At 42.2% G+C, this 15,198-nt stretch overlaps 1 protein-coding gene across 2 annotated transcripts; it reads left to right on the top strand.

Moving 5' to 3' along the window:
• The first annotated feature begins 114 nt into the window (after positions 1-114).
• Positions 115-13,252, top strand: LOC135546895 (midkine-B-like). Of its 2 annotated transcripts, XM_064975458.1 has the most exons (6): positions 115-267; positions 8,604-8,728; positions 10,256-10,338; positions 10,548-10,718; positions 12,000-12,161; positions 12,289-13,252. In XM_064975458.1, the coding sequence occupies exons 2-6, from the start codon at positions 8,646-8,648 to the stop codon at positions 12,315-12,317; spliced, it is 528 nt and encodes a 175-aa protein (XP_064831530.1). In that variant the 5' UTR covers positions 115-267; positions 8,604-8,645; the 3' UTR covers positions 12,318-13,252. The 2 variants fall into 2 exon arrangements, with proteins under 2 accessions (XP_064831530.1, XP_064831537.1); XM_064975465.1 differs by lacking the exon at positions 8,604-8,728 and having other exon boundaries at positions 120-267.
• The last annotated feature ends 1,946 nt before the right edge of the window (positions 13,253-15,198 follow it).

Genomic DNA, 15,198 nt, shown 5'->3' with positions numbered 1-15,198 from the left:
AAAACAAAAAGTTTATACCCTAGGCTAGGGGTTGCGCGGTTAGGTGTCTCTTGACCCGTAATCATCACGTGGGTTAGTGATGTCACTAGGTGGTTAATTTAGTGTGGCCCTAATGTTACCAGCTCAAACTAGTTTTGGAGAAACAAAGGGGAGGGCGACAAATAAGAGCAAGCTGACGGGGATAGAGGTATTCTAGGACTGTGGGACTCTCTTGTGGCTCAGAGTAAGACCTTTAACTCTCGCCAAGAAGTACGATCAAAGAAACAAGTAAGTTATATGTGTATTTATCCAAATGTATAGTGATAAAATGATTACTTTGTGTCACTCAATACAACGTTGTCATTACTCAATTGTAATAGTTCAAATATATAGTCTCCATCATCGGAATCCTCTGGAGGATAACTGACATGTCGTGTGTAATTTGGGAGGTTTTATTTGTGTGTAGGTTTCTTTATTGAGTTTTTCTTTTTAGTTTTATGGTCTTTTAAGTAATTTATGCACCATGTGTTGACTTTACTGCATATATTCATAACTTTTGCCAGTAACGAACACACAACTTTTGTCCCATACACGCGATTTGCGCAAGAAGCGCAGTGGCACTGCGTATTGTTAACACGTTCGTTGAATCATAAATATGAAGTCAAGGATTACATTAAAAAATACTGAACAGAACGAACTTGTTTCATTCTACAATTGTTCTGTTTAGGGCTCAGAAGAACTTGTGGCCAAGATACGTTTTGTTGTAATTGTTTTTGCTTTGAGTTTAATAACTTTCTAATTATGTTAGCTAATTTTCACTGTGTGACAACGTCCTCATGGGTGACACATTCTAGTTTTGATGATAATAAGACGTGTGTGGGTGGTGTACCCTCTGAACTTCTTCCAAACTCAAGTATAACAGCTCACAATAGTTACAGTAACGCGGCTATACATTTAGAACTGAGATAAATCCTGCGCAATATAAGAATATTGTTTAATATAACTCATTATGTTGAGTTGTTACTATTTCAGTTGTAGTGAAAGCTACGTAGTTTGAAAGTGTACTTTTGCATATCTTTGTTCATCTTAAAGTAGCCATTTATTCCACAATCTTAATTGTGTTCATGTGCCAGAAATCTTTTGCTCTTAAGTTTGGGCCATTGAATGGTTTTTATGACCAGAAAACTTCACATGAGCAATAACTGTAATTGACTCGGGATAAGAGCTCCTGCTAAATGACTAAAACGGATGTAAATGTAAATCTCTTCCACCTCAAGAATATGACCATTGAAATCGACTCCAAACTCAAGTACTTGCATTCACTGCTATCCACTACATTCAAGAGTTGTTCTCCTTTCTTTGTCTTTCACTGCTCAGGACCTTTTCACCTGACCACAATTATCTGCCCCCCCCCCCATCCAAAGTAGGGGCTGTGTAAGAGGCTGTAAAAGATGATTTGCAGTCAGAGATAACAACCAAAGCAACATAACCTTAGAGAGATGAAATTGGAAAAAGATAGTCCTCAATCTGTTGTTATCATTGTTTTTCCTGTTGTATTTTTGTCTCTGTTAGAAAGCTATTGGGCACGCTGGATACAGATTGTGCCTCGGGGTTATGGTTTTAGAAAGGGAGGAGGGGTAGCATGGGGCTTTACAGCTTGTGTGAGCTTGGCAGATGGACCTCGAGGCAATGGCACAGATAATCAGTGGAGAGAAAACAGCTTTGAAAAGACAGATAAAACTCTCCCTGGCTATTGAAATGCACCGTTCAGCCTGCAGGGCCCTTCAACTATTCTCTCACTGCTCATGGGTATGATGGAGTCTGTCGTTGGTTATGTTAGCGTATCGTGAAATAAGAAGCAATGTGAAGTAAGTAGGTAAGGGCCATTGTCTCTTTTAGAGAATAAACCATTCTGTCATGACTGCCAAGCCTCAACCAGAAGGGATAATATTTCCATGTCATTGATGGCAGGGAGAACGTTTAGCTGTTGACCATATAGTAGATAAAGTGCACTCATCCTATTTGAGTTAATAATGTGTTCCACTATGTCCTTGCACTGTCGGTCTCTGACGGCCAGAATCCACCTACATTTTGTATATTAGATCAAATAAAGCATGTGATTCAGCCATTTGTTGGCCACTAAGTGTTACTTCCTTAAGTAGGCCAGGACATTCTGGGTCTTTGTTAACTGTCTTTCTTTAGAATGACCCTCGACCCCGCAGCTTCTCTCTTATTGGTCTTAGTGGGCATTCCATCCTCTTTTTTTTGCGGTCAGTGGCTTTTCTGAGAAGACGAGGAATGCTGCTTTGCAGTAAAAACAAGAGTGACTTTAACCCTTTATGCTTTTCAGGTTCAGTGTGGTCCTGCTTTCCATGTGTTGTTAATGTTTCGTTGTAGAACTGATCTAGATGTGTGTTTGACAGTAACTCTAATGTTATCTATTTGACCATGATCAGATTATTAGCAAGATGAACCACCATTTGAGTCAATTGAATTATGATGGTTAAGGTGTCTGGTCCAATTTTACTATTTGGTTTGCTTTCTGCTAGGCAATAAATATTATGCTCATCCCATTGTGTGATGGGTAGATGGTGGTAGTTGGGTGGGGTGTTAATAGTGGGCGATGTTTCATAATAACATGTTTATGGTTGGGTAAAGAAGATCTCTTACACACCCATACCTAAGTATTCTAACATTCTTGTTACAGCTGCATTACTCATGGATAAAAAATTACTGGCACAGATAAAAATAGCAATGTTTGTCGGCATATTTAGCAAGTCTTTCAGCATGCTATTTCTTGTAAGCTGTAGTATTTTAAGATGACCTTTCTCCCAATATGCTAAGGTCACATTCAGATGTGTGGAACAAAGACTCTGCATGGGATCTGTCTAGTGGCCCTTTAGAATGGAGTGAAAGGAGACCAGGAAAAGGCTCTATTTTGATACAGGGAGTCTACATTAGCAAAGAACGATGAAAGATTTTGAGTGCTCTCCGGGCCTCACCCACGGCAAGGCTCAGTGGGTTAGACGAGGCCTGCTGGGTGTTGTTTCATCAATGACAAATGTGTTGCCTGGAGTAGCCCCTCGACATTTATGACCAGGGGAAGAATGTCATTGGAACTGCTAGGTGGGGGGGGGTGGGGGGAGTGGGTGGCAGTTGAGAATGGGGAGTTTCCAGAGTTTTATGGTTGCTTGGAGTGTTTAGTTATGCTTACTGGCCACTGGCGCCTAATTACTTTTTTGAGGACAGAAGACAGATTTACTGGGCCAGCAGAATATTTGATCAACTGGCTTGAAGAGGAGCAGTAAGTGTATGTGCCAGAGGGCCTGCTGGCCTGGTATTTGTGTAGCCATCACTTTCATTCTCAGTCCTTTTGATGAGCAGTCAAATACAGATATAACACTTTCAGAAGCCAATTGTAAAATTGCTCGATAGAAGGATTGTGCCTTGGTAGATTCTCAGGTAGACCAGCTCCCTTTCAGTAGTGAGTGGATGGCTGCCGCTTATGGCATTCTACCTCACACAGTACGAGGCCATAGTTCAGAGAGGTGATAACCTCTAATGGATTGGACTTTTCCAGTGAGTTGTTGATTCATCAGTTGTAGCTGACCTTTCTATCCAGGGTTGCCCGCAGGCAGGGAAAGTTCAATGCGAGCATACTGCAATGTGAGAGGATGTGACTGCCATCTCTGCTCGGCTTCTGGACATTGGCTCAGGCACAAACCAATAAAACAAATGTTGCTGTTAGATGAGTTTGCGTGGGCAATGGGAAATACACAAGGGTGCTGTTCATCAGAGACTTCCCAGAAAACCGGGAACATTCACAGAACATTATCTAAGATTCCCGTTAAGTTGATGTGGGGGGGGGGGGGGGGTCCTTGGAATCTGTGGCTATGTTCTTGGAATCTTCTCCCAACATTCACTCACATTTACTTCACAACATCTGTAAAAACTGCAACAGAACATTCCCCTAAGGTTGTCATTAGGTTGTCATTAGGTTGTCATTAGGTTGCCGGGGAATGTAATAACACAATGTTCCGGTAATGTTCTTAGAAACATACTGCCGCAACAAAATGTGGGAGCAGTAGAACTGGTTCTGAGGAAACAGTACAGGAACGTTCTGCTAATGTTGATGGAAATGATTTTCAAAACACCCATGACAAAAAGCAGGGAATATTCATTCCTACAATGGTTTCAAAAAGGTTATAGTGTGACATTGACATGATGGTTGTAATAATGTTCCCTGAAAATACTTAAGCAATATAATGTTGGAGCAATAGAAGTTGTTCTTAAAAAACATTCCAGGAATATTCAGCGAATGTTGATGGAGAAATTACTATTAATCCCGATAACAATAAACCTCCCTGCAGGATTCTAATAAAGCTATTCTGTAAGGTTATGACGATCCACGACGATCCAGAATTGTTCTAAAAACATACTTCAACGATAATGCAATTAGTTCTGAAAACATTGCTGCAATGTTCTGCTAACATTTATGTGTAATGTAACATTATTATGCTGTAGGAAGTTGCCAAAGTTTTAAACGAATGGCATCCCTATCCTCTTTCATTATTATATTAGGGTATTGTCCAAACAAAGCTGTAGCTTTTTTCAACAATGGCAATCAAGTAGATTTGAACCTGCAATCTGCTATCTTCAAGCCCTGCAGCCTACTTAGTTTGCTACTTGGTTTGCTGCACCACCACGATCTTGATGTTTCCAGTGGATCCTTAAATGATGATCCAAACTATGGCTACAGTATATGTCTTAGTACATATGCATGCAAGTCTATGTACACTTCACCACAATCTGCCAGGAAATAATTGAACATGAATTCTGAAATCAAGTCAAACTTTACAGAAAGAAAAAGAAAGAAATAGAGGATACTTATTTTTCTAGATTTTGTTATTATATCTTTTACAACGACTAAGACCACAACCTGGAAGTCAGAGTAAAGGTGTAAACAGTTTTATATTTGTGTTAGTCACACCCCAGTGGTGCAGTGGATTCATTCCAGGGATAACAGTCCAAAGCCCGGGTTTGATCCCTGCTTGTGACTATCAACTAATTATGGTAAAATCATGTAATTCCAAATAATTGCCGTGTGTTTCTACATGGATTGTTGTACAACTAACTTCCTAAACAGTAAGATAGCACTGACACATGAAAGAAATATCTATGGACTGTTCAAAACTTAATTTGATAATTCTGGAAACAACAGGTGGCAGTGTAGCCTAGTGGTTAGAGCATTGGACGAGTAACCAAAAGGTTGCAAGTTCAAATCCCAGAGCTGACAAGGTACAAAATCTGTCATTCTGCCCCTGAACAGGCAGTTAACCCACTGTTCCTAGGCCGTCATTGAAAATAAGAATTTGTTCTTAACTGACTTGCCTAGTTAAATAAAGGTTAAAAAAAACATTGAGGGATTGTTTTGTGCACCCTGATACAAACATTGTAAGAATGCCTTCAAAACTGGACAGATTTTGTGTTTTTGGAACCTATCTTGTCATATCCCCACAATGTTCCCATAACCTAAATAAATGTTTTGGGAACCTTTTAAAGAACATAAAAACATGTTCTGGGAACGTTCTTGCAACATCAGGCAAATGTTTTTTCAACCTAATAGTATCTTGTAATTATCTGCACAACTGGACAGTTGTGTTTTGGGAATATATTTTTTGCCATGTTCCCACAACATAAAGATATGTGTTAGGAACTTTTAAAGAACATAAAACAATGTGTTCTGGGAATGTTCACATAACATCAGGTGAATGTTTTTTGCATTCTCAAATTGCATAATTGCATAAACATTGCATAATCATCTGCACAACTGGAAGGTTTTTTCGTTTTGGGAACATAGCTTTTGTGACGTCCCCACAATGTTCCCACCAGACTGTTCCCACAACCCAATGAAACATTCCGGGAACCTTTAAAGACCAGACCAAATGTGTTCTGGGATCATTCTTGCAACATCAAGCGAATGTTTTATAGAAACATGTCACGTCCTGACCATAGAGAGCCCTTATTTTCTATGGTCAGGGCGTGACTGGGGGTTAGTCTAGTTTATTATTTCTATGTGGGGTTCTAGTTTTGTTTTCAATGTTGGTGAATTTGTATGATTCCCAATTAGAGGCAGCTGGTAATCGTTGTCTCTAATTGTGGATCATATTTAGGTAGCTTTTTTCCACCTGTGTTTTGTGGGATATTGTTTATGGGTAGTTGTATGTCAGCACTCAATTGTTGTCACGTTTCGTTCTTGCTTTATTGTTTTGTGCGTTTCACTAAATAAAGATGTGGAACCCAGATCACGCTGCACGTTGGTCCGAGTATGCTTCTATCGATCGTGACAGAATATCCCACCACAACAGGACCAAGCAGCGTGCCCAGGAGGAGAGGGTAACATGGACTTGGGAGGAGATTCTGGATGGGAAAGGATCCTGGACTTGGGAGGAAATCCTGGCAGGAAAGGATCGCCTTCCTTGGTGGGAGACGCACGGAGAGAAGGGAGGACAGCGACGACGCCGGGGTTCGCGGCCACAAGGAAAGCCCAAAAGACAGACCGAAAAAGAAAAAATGAATTGGGAGGGGCACGCGGGGTGGTCGGCGGAGCCGAGGAGTGAACCAGAGCCAGTCTGGGAGAAGAGGCAGATACTGGAGGAGAGTGAAAGGAGAGCGTCAGAGATTGGGTGGAGGTATTGGAGGAGAAAGAGCGGAGAGGGTTGTTAAGTTGGTGGAAGATGCACGACAGTTGCCCTAAGGAGCATGTAATTAGTTTAATGCCACATGAGTCAGCTCCCCGTACTCGTCCTGAGAAGTGTGTTAAAGTTCCGGTACAATTGATGCCGGCTATACGCACCAGGTCTCCAGTGCGAATTCACAGCCCAGTACATCCTGTGCCAGCTCCGCGCACTTGCCGTGCGAAGTGTGTTAAAGTTCCGGTACAATTGATGCTGGCTATGCGTGCCAGGTCTCTAGTGCGCCTTCACAGCCCAGTCCATTCTGTGCCAGCTCCTCGCACTTGCCGTGCGAAGTGTGTTAAAGTTCCAGTACAATTTAATGCCGGCGATACGCACCAGGTCTCCAGTGCGCCTTCATAGCCAGTACGTCCTGTGCCAGCTCCTCGCATTTGCCGGGCGAGGTGTATCATCAAACCGGTACCATTGATGCCGGCTATATGCACCAGGTCTCCAGTACGTCTCCACAGCCCTGTACGTCCTGTGCCTGCTCCTCGCTCTCTTCCTCATGTGCGCCTTCCCAGTCAGGTATGTCCTGTGCCTGCTCCTCACATTCTCCCTGAAGTGTGTGCTCCCAGTCAGGTACGTCCTGTGCCTGCTCCTCGCACTCTCCCTCAAGTGCGCCTTCCCAGTCAGGTACGTCCTGTGCTTGCTCCTCGCACTCGTCCTGAGGTGCGTGTCACCAGTCCGGTGCCACATGTGCCAGCCCCACGCATCAGGCCTCCAGTGTGCCTCCCCAGTCCAGAGCTTCAGGCGACGGTCCCCAGTCCAGAGCTTCCGGCGACAGTCCCCAGTCCAGAGCTTTCGGCGACGATTTCCAGTCCGGAACCTCCGGTGATGATTTCCGGACTGTGGACCGCCTACGACGGTCCACAGTCAGGAACCTCCTGAGATGGTCCACAGTCCGAACCTCCTGAGACGGTCCACGGTCCAGAACCTCCAGCTCAGGATCCTTCCTCTGCGCCGATGTCCAGTCCGAACACGGCGTCCAATCCAGCTCCATGGCAGGAGTCTTCCTCTGCACCGATGTCCAGGCCATGGCCGGTGTCCAGTTCCGCCAGGTAGCTTTTTTCCACCTGTGTTTTGTGGGATATTGTTTATGAGTAGTTGTATGTCAGCACTCCATTGTCGTCACGTTTGTTCTTGCTTTATTGTTTTGTGCATTTCACTAAATAAAGATGTGGAACCCAGATCACGCTGCACGTTGGTCCGAGTATGCTTCTAACGATCTTGACAAAACATTGTATAATCATCAGCACAACTGGACTGTTGTTGTATTATGAGAACATTTGCCACAACCTAACCAATGTTCTGGGAACTTTCACAGAACCAATTTTGGTTTGCATGGTTGGCGTCTTAGTTTGTGTTGTAGGAAGATTCATTGTAACGTCCACATGACGTATTGTGAACAGCCCAGAACGTGACATCTTAGTTTCTTGCTACTGTGTAATCTCAATTCTTTGTTCTCGATGGCTTCATTGTTTGTGTTCCACTAGGAAACTTGTATGATTTATGCATTTTGCCAGTCATTAACGAGGGGTCCTAATTACTCCTAGCCAATAATCAGGGTATGGTACAGAAAACACATCTTGTGCCTTGAATCTTGATTGTATGTCACAGATATAAACGTAATAATATTTCAAATACTTCTTTGCATAGTGAGAAGCAATGTTTCAGTTTTTATTACCCTGGGAAGCAGATTGATTGAATAGGGCCGCTAATCTTTTGAAGGGAAAGCGTGAAATACTTTTAGATTCCCACCACAAAATCAAGGATTTGGTATTATAGGCAACCTTGTTTGTGTAATTGATGTCAGATTCCTGGAATGAAAAGAGTTACTCTTTGTGGGTGTTCTTCAAACTAATACTGGACCTGTCTGTCCCGGCACAGCTCTGAACTCTTCTAACCCAGACAGAGACAAGCAGTTCCCCCATGTCCCCCAGAAGAATTGCTTCAAACCAAGCCTCTTCCATCGAGCTCTCCCTGTCAGGGCGGCCCCTATCACCTCCCAGCAGGTGGGTTAGCCTTCACCATGGTGATCTGGTGCTGCCATCCATCCCCTGCTGCTAGCTCTGGGACTGTTGGCAGAAAGAATAGACATGAACTCAATTAAGTCAGAGAATAAATAGAAACTCAGAACTTGAGAGTCTAGGAGGATGCCTTATAGACAACCAGACATTTCAGAAATAGAGGGCTATTTCTTTATCTATGAGTTACTGTCCTTTTCTTTTGAATTTAAAGCTGAAATCTGTAACTGGTCGCCCCAGTGCCTTTGTTTTCAGGGGTTTAGCAGAAACATACCTCAAACAACATGGCCAGCCAAGCTAACCTGTAAAGTAGGGTTGAGTTTGGCCACATTGTGGCGCTGTTGGACATGCAAGCTCATTGGCTCAAAGCGGCCATATTGTTTCAGCTAGTCTTGCATTCATAGATGCTATATACCAAATTTGGTCCCGATCGGTCCAGCGGTTCTGGAGAAGAAGACGTTAATGGTCCAACATACATCAAAAGCATGATCGCATGATCAGTTTGATTGTGAATTCTGATATTTGGAAAGTACCGAAGTAACTCGTCCTGGGGCTATGTGTCAAATTTGTGTCACGGTAGGCCCATAGCTGAACTCCACCAGTGGTGCTTGCAGCTATATATTTTATTGTTTTGTTGATGAAACCGAGGAGAATGTCTGGCAACGTGGTAAAAAAACAATTTGCAGTACATATTCTGGTGTTCTATTGCGCGTGCAATGATGTCAGAGTAAAAAGTGAAAACACAGTGTTATGTCTGCATAATGCAATGACCATGATACACAAAGATGGGATGCGCGATTGTGACAATAAGATGACATGAATTGTGTTTAATGTGCCATCAACATGAGCCGGATAGATTTATGTTTTTGAACATATTCCAGGCAACTGCATGTCACAAAATGAAATGTTGTATTTTGTTTTGTGTTCATGTTGGAAAACATGTTGTTTTGTGTAAGGGGAAGTGAAAGGGTGGAGTGGGTAGCTCATGACCCATTGATCCTCATTGCTGGTTGTGTGCCTCACGGTTTGTCTGATTGACCCTAAATTGAGTCATGAGAGCATAGGGTAAAAATCAATACAATCTTTCAGCCCTCTCACATGTATTTTCCTAGTTCTTACTCTCACAGGCTCGAGTGTCAAGCTTTAAAACTGTTTCATGTAATTCATTTCATATAACATGACTTGTTTTACTCTTTGACCATAATCCTTTATTCACTTTTCACCTCTAAAGTAGAGAACCTCTCATTGTAATGTGCAGACTCCTCATGAACGGACAGGGGTGAATTAGTTTGAATAGCTGGCAACGATCAATATTTGACCTTGATCGTGGTCTTTCAACTCTCATCTCGATTATAGATACACACCAGAGGAAAAATCAGGTTGACCTTCGGAACAGCAGATATCATCTCAAATGACACACAATATAACCTACAGAATGGCAAAATTATTTCTAGTGCCACGATTGTAATGGCGTGTTTTTTTGTTTTTTCCCCTCTTTTCTCCTTTTCTCTCCAGTATGCGAGGTTTGTTCTCAACAGTTGTGGTGCTTCTGGTGGCCTTGATGATAGTCACCACTGAAGCAGGGAAAAACAAAAGAGGTAAGGGATTCGCTATGTGTGGCTTTAATATGCCGTGCCCAGTTTTAGAATTAGCACGGCAGTTGCACCTTTCATGAGGTTCATAAAGCCCCATGAAAGGTTGGAAACTTGTCCGTACTAATTACTAATTGGAATATTGCTGATATTATTTCTGTCATCTGTGTATATTTATTTTTTCATAATTACATCTTGACATTTTTGTTTCACAGAGAAAGGGAAAGGGGCCAAGGGTGCTGCCACAGAGTGTGCGGAAGGGCGCTATGGTAGCTGTGTGCCTAACAACGGAGACTGTGGAGCCGGTGTCAGAGAGGGCACCTGCAACGACCAGATGAGGAAACTGAAGTGCAAAGTGCCTTGCAATTGGAAGAAGGAGTTCGGCGGTAGGAATTATACATTGATAGATGATTCCATTTCCCTTGATATACCCTGCAATTTCTCAAAGTGTAAAGTGGTGGTCAGTCAATCAAAAATATAGCAAACATGTCATTCATAGGTTATTACTACATAATTAGAATTGTATCTTGGAATTTCTTAGTAAATACCTAGTAATTTACATAACCGCAAAAAAACTATAGAACAATTTCTTTAGAATAAATTATGTTCAGACTGTTCTATGATAGTCTGATGACTGTTACTGTAATTTAATTATGCCAATGTGTTTTCATTCATTGAAAAGCCTTGATCTATTTTATGAGAATTTGTAAGATTCTTGTTTGCATAAAATAGACGCAGACCAGCCATTTCAATAATAGGTAACAGAATTTATTCTCGGAGCGTGCTGCCACGTTACCACGAGCAACAGTTTATATACAATAACATGACGTAATTTCATTGCTTAACAGAATCCCGTCCTCTCGACTGGGACAAAGTGAGGTTAATAGTTTATTCTAACTTACTAACACACACACAGGTCACACAACATAACTGAATTAACTTTTGACCCATCAACATTATCGATAAGCTGACAGTTCTAATTAACAGAGAACCTAGGAATGCACTCACAGCCTTATCTAAAACACCCCAGAGCTCAGTTTCGTCGGTTCAACCATAGGTTAACTACCTTATCTGCTTACTTAATCCACAACCCATTCATTTCTGCCTAGTTGGAATGGTGTTCATTAACTTTAATTACTCCTTGTCCGTGTCACACAATCCCTTCTTATGAACTCATATTGTTAATCAGATATTATAAAACGGAGTATAAGTTTACTTAGTTACAGTTCATTTAAAATGATTTGTTCAGTCATTTAATCATAATAATAATTTTCCCAACATGACTCACACTAAATTCTTCCGCTACTCTGTTGTTCACTACATACTTTAGTCTGAGACTGCCATCATTGAAGTTGTTTGTTGGGAGGAGGGGCACAAGGGGCGTTGTGCAAAGCAAAGTCATCAATGATTGGATTGTCTCTAAACAATCAGAGTACCAAAGCCAATGCCGAATTTTCAAACCGTCACTTTACCCACATGTGTTCTGGCTCTGGCCTAAACCATTGGTTTCTGGACCAATCAGATGGCCCGAATGTGTCCGCATTCGGTGAAGGATCGGGGAGGTACTCAGATCCAGACTCATTGCAGGGAAGAAACTAACGTACGTCGGCTTTTAAAAAAAAACTATCATACTCAACGGTTTTCCCTTCTGAACTGTGCAATTTCAGCTGACTGCAAGTATAAGTTTGGCAGCTGGGGTGAGTGTGATACAGCTACTGGATCCAAGAACCGGTCTGGAACCCTGAAAAAGGCCCTGTACGACGCAGAGTGCCAACCCACCATCAAGGTGTCTAAGCCATGCCCCGCAAAGACCAAGACAAAGGCCAAAGGTAAGAAGTAGAAATGTAAGTAATGTAATAAAGTAAAATTCCTATCCACAAATGAGTATGTAATATTGAGCAAGGAATCTATGATGAATTTACCCTATTGTTTCATTTTTTTATTGTCTTCCTACAGGAAAGAAGGGAAGAGGCAAGGAGAACTAGAAGGTGGATGAGTTCACATTGAAGAAGTGATTGGTTGGATTTTATTACGCAATATCCTTTGCTTTTTCAACAAACATAATATGCACAAGTGAATTATGAGATGTCAAGTGGGCCCTTCCTTCAAATACAGTATAACAAATGCTAAATGTCTCTGAATATTGACCAAATATCCCACAAATGTAGACAAACACATTTTTTTTCACAAAAATGTCCAGCTGTCAGTGGCCTGGCAATTTGGCAAGTAAGAATGCAGTTCTGGACTTGCTGTATTATGCAAGATATGCAAGAAACAGATACTCTTGAACTCAGCAGTGTTTTAGATCTACCTAGACAACCTTGTGATGTACAACCAGAGTTTGTTGTATTTTTTTGTACGCTCTCAGTTCCTTTACATTAGTTCAACTGGAGTCAAGGCAGAGCTCCTTGTTTGAGATGATTTTAACCAGTAGATTTGATATACTTGAGTTTTTTTTAAATTAAAAATGTTCATCTTACATTGTTGTGATTGTTATAGTTTTCTCTTGACTACCAATTAGTATTACTAACAGAATTGATGAGTGGATTTCAGTTGCGTGTGCCAATTAGTAAAAGTAGAGAGATGCAAATCAACTATTTTTCTAGTAAACTGAGACTGTCAGCTCAACGTGTTTCATGTACAATACAAAGCTGAGATTGAATTCTCAAGAGAAGGCAGTCATTGTCTTTGTAACAATAATAGTGGTATTGTTAAAACAATTAGTTTTATAATATATATACTTCAAAAGGTGTCAGGCGATTTTGAGTCGAACTGCTGCGTTCATATTTCAGCAAACACATACATACGCCTTCACACAGTTCATCTGTACTCTCATTTTTGTAATTACTGTCATTATTATTACACAAACCCTTGGAACAGAAAAAAATCTACCACTTAAAATAAACTCTCAGAATTTTGACTATTGGTTGTTTCGTGTTTCTTCCTAATAAAGGTTTGTTAAGTCTCTGCTTTTGTTGAAATATACAGTGGCAGTTTAACTTACTACATTTATACTATTAAAGAGAGACTGGATCAAAACAACTATGTCCCTGGTTGAAAATAGCCTATGTGGCATCGATATGTGTCAGATACATGTATTCTTGTGTCAAAATGTACTACAAAATGTAAATATGATAATGTTGGTCATAAAGTCAGTCTTGTTCAAAACTGAGATTTGGGAGATTATTAGGAAAAAAGGGTATGTCATGGTATGAAGTGTACCTAACATTTTCCTTCTGTTGGGTATATTTAAATCCTGCCTACAGCTGACAGCACCCAAGTAGTGCCCAGCACGCTGACCATTGTACATTTGGGTTGACTTTGGATATCCCTATGGGGCTAGGTACGGACCATCAATAAATTACACAATGTACATACATGGGACAATATTTCTTGCTCCAAGACAAACGAAACAACTTCTTTGCTCGCTTTGAGGACAATACAGTGCCACCGACACAGCCCCCTACTAAAACCTGCGGGCTCTCCTTCACTGCAGCCAACGTGAGTAAAACATTTAAACGCAAGTCTGTTGGCTCAGCCCTCGCAAGGCTGCCGGCCCAGACGTCATCCCTGGCCGCGTCCTCAGAGCATGCACAGATCAGCTGGCTGGTGTATTTACGGACATATTCAATCAATCCTTATCCCAGTCTGCTGTTCCTACATGCTTCATGTGGGCCACCAACCATTGTTCCTGTTCCCAAGAAAGCTAAGGTAACTGAGCTAAATGACTATTGCACCGTAGCACTCACTTCCATCATCATGAAGTGCTTTGAGAGACTAGTCAAGGACCATATCACCTCCACCCTACCTGACACCCTAGACCCACTCCAATTTACTTACCGCCCCAATAGGTCCACAGACGACCCATTCGCAATCACACTGCACACTGCCCTAACCCATCTGGACGAGAGGAATATCTATGTAAGAATGCTGTTCATCGATTACAGCTCAGCCTTTAACACCATAGTACCCTTCAAACTCATCATTAAGCTCGAGACCCTGGGTCTCGACCCTGCCCTGTGCAACTGGGTCCTGGACTTCCTGACGGGCTGCCCCCAGGTGGTGAGGGTAGAAAACAACATCTCCACCCCACTGATCCTCAACACTAGGGCCCCACAAGGGTGCGTTCTCTGCCCTCTCCTGTACTCCCTGTTCACCCATGACTGCATGGCCTTGCACGCCTCCAACTCAATCATCAGGTTTGCAGACGACACTACAGTGGTAGGCTTGATTACCAACAACGCAAGACAGCCTACAGGGAGGAGGTGAGGGCCCTCGGAGTGTGGTGTCAGGAAAATAACCTCACACTCAATGTCAACAAACAAAGGAGATGATCGTGGACTTCAGGAAATAGCAGAGGGAGCAGCCCCCTATCCACATCGACGGGACAGTATTGGAGAAGGTGGAAAGTTTTAAGTTCCTCGGCGTACACATCACGGACAAGCTGAAATGGTCCGCCCACACAGACAGTGTGGTGAAGAAGGTGCAGCAGCGCCTCTTCAACCTCAGGAGGCTGAAGAAATTTGGCTTGTCACCAAAAACACTCAAAATCTTCTACAGATGCACAATCGAGAGCATCCGGTCGGGCTGTATCACCGCCTGGTATGGTAACTGCTCTGCCCACAACCGGAATGCTCTCCAGAGGGTCGTGAGGTCTGCACAACACATCACCGGGGGCAAACTACCTGCCCTCCAGGACACCTACACCACCCGATGTCACTCAAATCTCTAGACACTTTAATAATAAAAAATTGGATGTCATAAATGTATCACTAGCCACTTTAAACATTGCCACTTTATATAATGTTTACATACCCTACATTACTCATCTCATATGTATATACTGTACTCTATACCATCTACTGC

Source organism: Oncorhynchus masou, chromosome 1 (assembly GCF_036934945.1).
Source record: "Oncorhynchus masou masou isolate Uvic2021 chromosome 1, UVic_Omas_1.1, whole genome shotgun sequence".
In the NCBI taxonomy this organism is placed as follows: domain Eukaryota; kingdom Metazoa; phylum Chordata; class Actinopteri; order Salmoniformes; family Salmonidae; genus Oncorhynchus; species Oncorhynchus masou.
The sequence above is the reverse complement of the archived record's forward strand: the minus strand, read 5'-3'. Positions and strand labels throughout refer to the sequence as shown.